The sequence below is a fragment of the Oncorhynchus mykiss genome, chromosome 30 (genome assembly GCF_013265735.2).
Source record: "Oncorhynchus mykiss isolate Arlee chromosome 30, USDA_OmykA_1.1, whole genome shotgun sequence".
NCBI lineage: Eukaryota > Metazoa > Chordata > Actinopteri > Salmoniformes > Salmonidae > Oncorhynchus > Oncorhynchus mykiss.
Window position 1 is genome coordinate 35,483,988 of NC_050570.1, and position 9,087 is coordinate 35,493,074.

At 46.3% G+C, this 9,087-nt stretch overlaps 1 protein-coding gene across 5 annotated transcripts in view; it reads left to right on the top strand.

Moving 5' to 3' along the window:
• LOC110521760 (exocyst complex component 2) overlaps positions 1-8,388 on the top strand; it is an 86,807-nt gene extending 78,419 nt beyond the window's left edge. For all 5 annotated transcript variants that reach the window (XM_036969306.1, XM_036969308.1, XM_036969307.1 and 2 more), the window contains 5 exons: positions 1,037-1,092; positions 1,667-1,789; positions 7,080-7,141; positions 7,564-7,623; positions 7,814-8,388. In XM_036969306.1, coding sequence (XP_036825201.1) covers positions 1,037-1,092; positions 1,667-1,789; positions 7,080-7,141; positions 7,564-7,623; positions 7,814-7,907 — 395 coding nt within the window. In that variant the 3' untranslated portion in view covers positions 7,908-8,388. The remainder of the gene's footprint in view (positions 1-1,036; positions 1,093-1,666; positions 1,790-7,079; positions 7,142-7,563; positions 7,624-7,813) is intronic.
• Positions 8,389-9,087: the final 699 nt, after the last annotated feature.

A 9,087-nucleotide genomic window follows, 5' to 3' on the forward strand; every position in this document is an offset into this window, starting at 1 on the left:
CTTCTTGACACACTGCTCGCTTAACCCGGAAGCCAGCCGCACCAATGTGTCGGAAGAAACACCTTCGACTTCATCGAAGTCACATTGCAGGCACCTGGCCCACCACAAGGAGTCGCTAGAGCTCAATGGGGCAAGGAAATCCCCGGCCGGCCAAACCCTTCTCTAACCCGGACGACACTGGATCAATTGTGCGCCGTCTCATGGGTCTCCCAGTCACGGCCAGCTGGGATTGATCCAGGGTCTGTAGTGACGCCTCAAACGGGAGGCCCCGAGAGCGAATAATTCTAATCCAATTCTAAACGATTGAAACCATTTGTTTCAAATAGGCTCTCTCTAAATACACTAACAGGCACCCTCATTTCTCACTGTGTGCATATAATATTAGAACAATGCAGACTGTGGAGGGTGTTACACACATCCAAACCTTTCTCAGTCGCTGCACAAAGAGACAATATAAAGAATAAAGGAGAATGCCCACTCACCGTTATGCTGCTGCCAAATATAATTGTATAAACATAATCACAACCATCTAACAGATCAGATGACATTCACACTTCTCCAGAAGTTGCATTGCATGCACACCATGGACGATCTCACAATAAAGCCAGGACACTGAATCATTCAAATAAGTTAGCATTTTTTATTTTTTTTTATTTACCAATCTGTTTTGTTTTTAAACAACAACAATAAATACATGTACATTTTAATGATATCATAAAATTGCCAGTATAAAAAAGTCACAACGCTGGTTTAAGACCAGTAAATTAACAATCCTTGCTCAACAGAAAGTAGCAGAATGCTGGCTTTAATAGGTCGAAATTGCAAATGAATGTGTGTTTGACACTAGTGCCGCCTTAATGCCAGACAAAAATAGAACTCCAAGCTTGACACAACTTTTGTTCCACACCCACTCCATTTTAGTCTGGTCTTATTGTAAAAGAAAGCGTGTCAGTGTTTGGTCTGGGATCATTTTCATTTGATCAGGTTTGGGTGTTGGACTGGGTTTTGATGTCATTGCAAAACTACTCTCCTACAGGTGTGAGGAACTACCTGAAAGAAGCCTTGGTGAACATCATCACTGTCCATGCAGAGGTAAATCTTGTACTCAAAGACATGCATGACTAAAAATGACTTTCTTTTTTTTGTGTATTTGACTTTTTCTCCCCATATTTCGTTCTTGTCTCGTCACTGCAACTCCCCAACGGGCTCGGGAGAGGCGAAAGTGGAGTCGTGTCCTCTGAAACATGACCCGCCTAACTGTGCTCCTTAACACCCGCCAGCTTAACCCGGAAGCCAGCCGCACCAATGTGTCGGAGGAAACACTGTTCAACCGGCGACCAGGGTCAGCCTGCAGACACCTAGCCCGCCACAAGGAGTCGCTAGGGAGAGATGAGCCAAGTAAAACCAAACCCTCCCCTAAGCTGGACGACGCTGGGCCAATTATGCACTGTCCTATGGGACTCCCGGCCACGGCTAGTTGTGGCACAGCCCGGGAATTAACTCGGGTCTGTAGTAACGCCTCTAGCCCTACGATGCAGTACCTTAGACCACTGCTTTTCTGTACAATGACTAGAACCTCTCACCGTTACTTACATTAAATCAGTAGACTTACATAATTCATTGAATCAGTGGACACCTCCAATCTGACCCTCTCTCTCTCATTTAGGTCTTTACAGTGTCTAAGGACCTAGTTCCCAGGGTTTTGAGTAGAATCATTGAGGGTGTGGCGGAAGAGATGAGTCGCCTGATGCAGTGTGTCTCCTCCTTCAGCAAGAACGGAGCCATACAGGTATACACACACTTTCAGTTTGCCACTCTCTCGGGTAAGTCAAATGGGCCAATTGTGCGGGGATTTACCCTCTTTTACTGACCACAGTAACCCCCAACTACCTCTTCCAAACCAGCTGTACTACCTACTGGTCCACTCTGATCTGTTTCACCTGTCTTGTGCTTGTCTCCACCCCCCACCAGGTGTCTCCTACTTTTTTTCCCCATTATCCCCTGTGTATTCATACCTGCGTTTTATGTTTGTCTGTTGCCAGTATGTCTTGTCTTGTCAGGTCTTACCAGTGTGTTTTCTTCCCGGATCTGACCTTTCTGCATGTCCTGACCCTGAGCCTGCCTGCCGTTCTGCGCCTGTTTGATCTTGCCTTGAATTACGAACTGCCTGCCCTCGACCGGCCCTTTACCTGCCCCTTAGTACGATATGCAGAATATTTATTATACAATCTGCCTCCTGTCTCTGCAGCTGGGTCATATCCTGAGTTGTGGTAGCACGAACTGGCCATGACTGACCCAGCAGACTCAGACCAGCTCTGCAACGCTGTTTTCTCCGAAGTAGCTACCATTGGAAGACATGAGGAGTTCCTTCATAGGCTTATGGAAAGACTCCAGACCATGGCAGAACACCATGACCATGCTTTCAATGCATTACTGGAGCTATTCCGCAGATTATCTACCAGGCAGCAAGCCACTACGGTAACCTCCCAGACTCTCTGTAACCCCGCTACCAGCGGCGTTTCTCCCTAGCCTATCCCGGCTTACCTCCTCGGAAGCGCTATGCTGGTGATCCCAGAAGCTGCCGGGTGTTTCTCTCCCAGCGCTCCCTCATTTTCAGGCTGCAGCCCTCTACATTTCTGTCTGACCATTCTAAGATAACATATCTTATAACGCTGATGTCCGGGAGGGCACTCGCCTGGGCTATGGCGGTGTTGGAGCAACAATCCACTGTTTGCCTTAGGCTGGAGGATTTAATGGCAGATGTAAGGAAGGTGTTCGACTCTCTGTTGTCTGAGAGAGAAGTGGCTCGTAAAGCTACTTCAACTGTGTCAAGACCCCTGTAGTGTGGCAGACTACGCAGTAGACTTTCGCACTTTAGCCACTGAGTGTGCCTGTACCCCAGAATCCCTGTTCGACATGTTCCTTCATGGATTATCAGTGTGAATTAAGGATGACCTCGTAGCCCGGGAGCTGCACTTGGACCTCGACTCTCTCATAGCCTTGACCATAAGGATCGTTGGGCGACTACTGGAACGCAGTAGAGAAAGGTCTGATCCCGGGCACACGCACCCGTCCACGATATTCCCCTCGCCTCCGAAGAACCCCGGAAATCCGTAATGCTTGCATTCCCAAGAGAATCCAATATCACCAAAGTTCCCTCAGAAATCATTGACATTCCTCGACTCGCCTCCTACGGCGCCCATGCTAGATTGTTCCTTGAGGAATGTTTACACAGACTGAGCTCTAAAAGCTGTATGTATTGTGGAATTTCAGGACATTACATTACTGTCCAGTAAAAAGCCCAGGCTCATCAGTAGGTACGAATACGCTGGTGGGTCATACGGGGAGTTTCCCAGCTCCCATTACTCATACTCCTCTCCATGCTATCCTGTTGTGGGGTGACCGGTTTAAATCTCTCCAGGTACTCGTGGACTCTGGGGCCGATGAGAGCTTTATAGACACTACCCTGGTGTCGGAGCTGGGTATCTCCACACAACTCCTCTCCGTTCCCATGGACGCCAGAGCGTTGGATGGACGCTCTATTGGCAGGGTTACCCACAGTACTATTCCTATTAACCTGCGAGTGTCAGGGAATCACAGTGAGTCCATGCGGTTCCTGCTCATTGAATGTCCTCGTGCAGCCGTGGTTTTGGGTTTTGTCGTGGCTCCAGAGGCACAACCCCCTGATCGACTGGGCAACGGGCTCTATCCTGGGTTGGAACCCGTTCTGCCATGCGCATTGCCTCAGGGCAGCTTAGCCCGCCTCTGGACATCCTCCTTCGGCTTGGGGAAAGCCTTGGATCTCTCCGCAGTTCCCGTGGAGTATCAGGACCTCTGGGAGGTTTTCAACAAGGCACGCGCCACCTCTCTTCCCCCGTATCAACTGTTTGACTGCGCCATTGACCTCCTCCCTGGCACTACACCGCCTTGGGGTGGCTTTATTACCGGTCTTGCCCGTAGACCAGGACCATGGAAGGGTACATTGAGAACTCTCTGGGAGCAGGGTTCATTCATTCTTCTTCCTCCCCTGCCAGCGCAGGGTTCTTCTTTGTGGAGAAGGACAAAACCCTGCGCCCGTGTGTCGACTACTGGGGCCTTAACCTTTTTGGGATAGGGGGAAGCATTTTCACTTTTGGATGAATAGCGTGCCCAGAGTGAACTGCCTCCTACTCTGTCCCAGATGCTAATATATGCATATTATTATTAGTATGTTTGAATGATGTCTGTGAGTATAACAGAACTCATATGGCAGGTGAAAACCTGAGAAAAATCCAACCAGGAAGTGGGAAATCTGAGGTTTGTAATTTTTCAAAGCTTGGCCTACCAAATACAGTGTCTATGGGGTCAAGTTGCACTTCCAAAGGCTTCCACTAGATGTCAACCGTCTTTAGAAACTTGTTTCAGGCTTCTGCTATAAAGGAGGGGGGATGGGAGCTGGATGAGTCATGGGTCTGGCAGTGTCTCGGGCTCGTGATGTGCGTTCCCGACAGAGTTAGCTCTCGTTCCAGTGCTTTTCTACAGACAATGGAATTCTCCGGTTGGAACCTTATTGCTGATTTATGTTAAACATCCTAAAGATTGATTCCATACATTGTTTGACTTGTTTCTATGACCTGTAACATAACTTTTAAAGTTTTTGTCTGGACGTGGTGCTCACGCCTCATGAAGATGGATTACTGGACTGAACACGCTAACAACAAGTGGCTATTTGGACATAAATTATGGACTTTATGGAACAAATCAGTCATTTATTGTCAAACTGGGATTCCTGGGAATATTTATAATGTTATTTCTAACTTCTGTTGACTCCAACATGGCAGATATTTCTTTGGCTGGATTGGGCTCTGAGCGCCGTACTCAGATTATGCTTTTTCCGTAAAGTTTTTTTTAAATCTGACACAGCGGTTGCATTAAGGAGAAGTCTATCTATGAATAACACTTATATCTTTTATCAATATTTATTATGAGTATTTCTGCTAAATCACCTGATGTTTTGGAATCAAAACATTACTGCACGTAACGCGCCAATGTAAACTGAGATTTTTGGATATAAATATGCACATTATCGAATTGTATTGTGTAACATGATGTCCTATGAGTGTCATCTGATGAAGATCATCAAAGGTTATAATCTCCACCCGGCACAGCCAGAAGAGGACTGGCCACCCCACATAGCCTGGTTCCTCTCTAGGTTTCTTCCTAGGTTTTGGCCTTTCTAGGGAGTTTTTCCTAGCCACCGTGCTTCTACACCTGCATTGCTTGCTGTTTGGGGTTTTAGGCTGGGTTTCTGTACAGCACTTTGAGATCAGCTGATGTACGAAGGGCTATATAAATACATTTTTTAATTTGATTTTGATTATAAAGGTTAGTGATTAATTTTATCTTTGGCTGGAAAAATGGCTGTGTTTTTTTGACTTGGCTATGACCTAATCATATGTTGTGCTTTCGCTGTAAAGCCTTTTTGAAATCGGACACGATGGTTAGATTAACGAGAAGTTTATCTTTCATTTGCTGTATTGGACTTGTTAATGTGTGAAAGTTAAATATTTTAGAATTTTGCGCGCTGCCTTTTCAGTGGAATGTTGTCGAGGGGTTCCGCTAGCGGATCACCTGCCCTAGTTAATGATATCTCGGTAAAGAACCGTTACCTGCTACCACTCCTCGGCTTTCGAGCATCTCCAGGGGGAGACCGTATTCTCGAAGTTGGACCTTCGGAACGTCTACCGTCTGGTTCGGATACGGGAAGGAGACGAATAGAAGACAGACTTTAACACAGCTAATGGGCACTACGAGTGTCTGGTTGTGCCATTCGGACTGACCAACACTTCCACAGTGTTCCAGGCTCTGGTCAATGATGTGCTCTGTGACATGTTGAACTGGTTCGTGTTTGTCTACCTTGACAAAATCACTGTCTATTCCCATTCGGTTCAGGAGTGTGTTCTCCACATCCGACAAGTCCTCCAGCACCTCCTGAAGAACTAGAAGTGTGAATTTCATCGCTCCACCATCTCCTTTATTGGGATACGTCATCGCTGCCGGGAACATTTTAGATTGATCCGGACAAGGTGAGAGCGGTGGTGGAGTGGCCCCACATCCAGAGTGAAGCTGCAGCTTCGTAATCCATCCGGACCCGTCCTGTCAGTTCGTAGTGGAGGTTGACACCTCGGACGTTGGACCCGTCCTGTCCCAGCGTTCTTCTCGGATCGTAGTCTCGGATCGTGGTCTTCAGTTCTCGTCATGATTCTGGAAGGCTTTCTGCAACCTCATTGGGTCGTCAGCCAGCCAGTCCTCCTGGTTTCATCCTCAATCTAGCGGCCAGTCGGAGCTTGCCAATCAGGACCTGGTGACGACTCTTCGGTGCATCATCTCAGCCAATCCCACCCACCTGGAGCCAATAACTCGTGTGGGTGGAATACGCTCAGAACATCCTTCCCTGCTCGACAATTGGTCTCTCGCCCTCCGAGTGCTCCGTGGGTTATCAGCCCCGGCTCTTCCCTGAGCAAGAGGAAGAGGTCAACACCCTCGGCTCCAGATGTTTGTCCACCGCTGTCGGCATACCTGGATGAGGTATAGCTGGTAGCCGGGACCCGGTGGCGGTCCGCTATCGTCTCGGGCAGAGGGTATGGCTCTGCACTCCGGGTGAGCCCTTTCCCCATCTCTAAAGTCCTTAGCCCCATCGTCTTCTGTTGCCCCGCACCCTCTGTATACATCCCACTTTCCATGTGTCTAGGATTAAACCTCTGTCTCACTGCCCTGTGTCTCCTGTTCCCGTTTCTCTTGCTCTCAAGTTTTGTTTTCCCAGATCTGACCTTTCTGCCTGTCCTGACCCTGAGCCTGGCTGCCATTCTGTCCCTGTTTGACCCGGCCTTGAATTACGAACCACTGCCTGCCCTCGACCTGCCCTTTGCTTGCCCCTTTGTATAATAAATATTCTGAGTATCGAACTATTCACCTCCGGTGTCTGCATCTGGGTCATATGATGTTGATACTTTAAGTACCCTAAGTATATCTGTATATGCTTTTATCTGTTCCTTTCTTGCTCTTTATCCTCTTTCATCCCTCTCTTTCTCTCTCTGCAGGCCCGTTTGGAGATAGATTCTCTGAGAGATGCTGTAGCCTCCTACCTGTCATCTGAAAGCCAGTAAGGCCCATAGAACCCCCACTGACACTGTACACCACTACACACCTGTTTACCACACGTACACATACACTACACTTCCATACACTGTGCATACTATACAAATGTACATGAATTACAGAGATTATACATTACTCTCACTTTCATTCCTGTAAATCACATTCATCTTCCCCACACCTCTAGTCGTCATCACCTGGTGGTATATGGAAAAGGAAGCGAAAGCAGAACTTTACCAGCAATCCAACTGGTTTAATCAGGTTCTGTGACTTAAGCAGAACTTTACCAGCAATCCAACTAGTTTAATCAGGTTCTGTGACTTAATATAAGTATGTCTTTGTGTTATGGTATGTCTCTCTCTCCTTCTGTGTGTAGTATAATTTGTTGGTATGTGTGGTGTTGTGTTAACTGTGTATATCTTGTTTAAGCGCCAGCTTCAAGCAGGCTCTGGAGGTCCTTCCCCAGCTACACAACGGAGCAGACAAAAAGTAAGTAATTCGTCAAGGTCATATTTGGAGCAGACAAAAAGTAAGTAATTCATTAAGGTTCAAGCTGCCACTAGAACAAGATTCATGATGAAAAATGCCAACCTGCACAGTACAGTGGGGATGATTCTACCTCTTATTTTCCCTCTGTCTGTCTCTTGTCTTCTCTCTCCCTCCCTCTCTCTCTTTCTAGGTTACTGGAGGAGCTGCTGAATAAGTTTAAGAGCAGTATGCAGCTCCAGCTCACCTGTTTCCAGCCCTCTAATGTCCAGCCTGTCAAGAGATGAGTCTGTACAATGTCTCTTCAACATTAATATAATGGCACTATAGTATCTCTATCAAATATGTGCAATGCCTATTTACTTGCACCGATAAACTCTCGTAGCTTTTTGTTAAATAGTTATAAGATCTAGAATGGAAATTAGCACACTAGTCTTTTTCACGCTAATCTATTTTTTAATCTTAGATATGCACATTCATTTTCTGAGTTAATCTCATAGTTAATCTGGGCAGCCCCTCTACTGTGGAATCATGCTAATTATGCTATTGTTAGATGGCCACTCATCTAGAAATCAGCATCCCAGTCCCTTGTAGGCAAGCTAGGTCATGCTAGCCTGGTGTTTGAGACAAGACTGTCTCTCTTCTACTGAGAAACCAGTCAACATATGTGGTCCCTGATTTCTGTATGTTCATAAAGAAACTGCACATTATGCTCTGTCCTCTTATTACTGTCTCCATTGCCAAATAAAGACACATTTATATTATTTATGTTCTTGTAACCAGCCACATTTGTGACAGTGAAAGGGAGAGCATATAGTCATCTCTGTCCCGTAGACGGTAAGGCCTCAGCCGTGCAACAGTACGTTAATAGCCAAAACAGTCACCTCTGGCGGTTGTTGTACTGACAGCTCACGCAATGTCTGGCACAATAGAGTCTGGGGTAGGGCCGGTTAGGGTATTGGTAGGGCGGGGTGGGGAGTGGTCTATGTTAACTCCTTAGTTACTGGCTATAAACCAAAATGTTGCACAGAGATTCGGTTGTAGGTGTGAGGAGTTAGCAATTACTGAACTGGGATGGATGGTTGCGGTTTTGAAGTGTGTGTGTGGTCGTATGTCAGATGTAGTAGTAGTAGTAGACGAAGGCTGCCACACCCATGAGTCGTGGGATTATCAAAGGGCGTGTCCCTAGAACCGGCACTGTGGGATTTTATCACAAAATATTGTAACATTTTACACACGTACATGACTGATTATGAAAACATCACTCATTACGAGACAACTCAACACAAAACATGATGGGGACTTGAATAACCTACCAGAAATCAACTAGCTCTAACCAAAAAATTATAATAAAAGATCATGAGATTGAAATGTCTAACAACAATATGTAAGTTTTAGTTTTTTATTATTATTAGACAATTTGCCATATTAGTCTTGTTACTGTATATTGGTTTTTTTGGGGGGGGG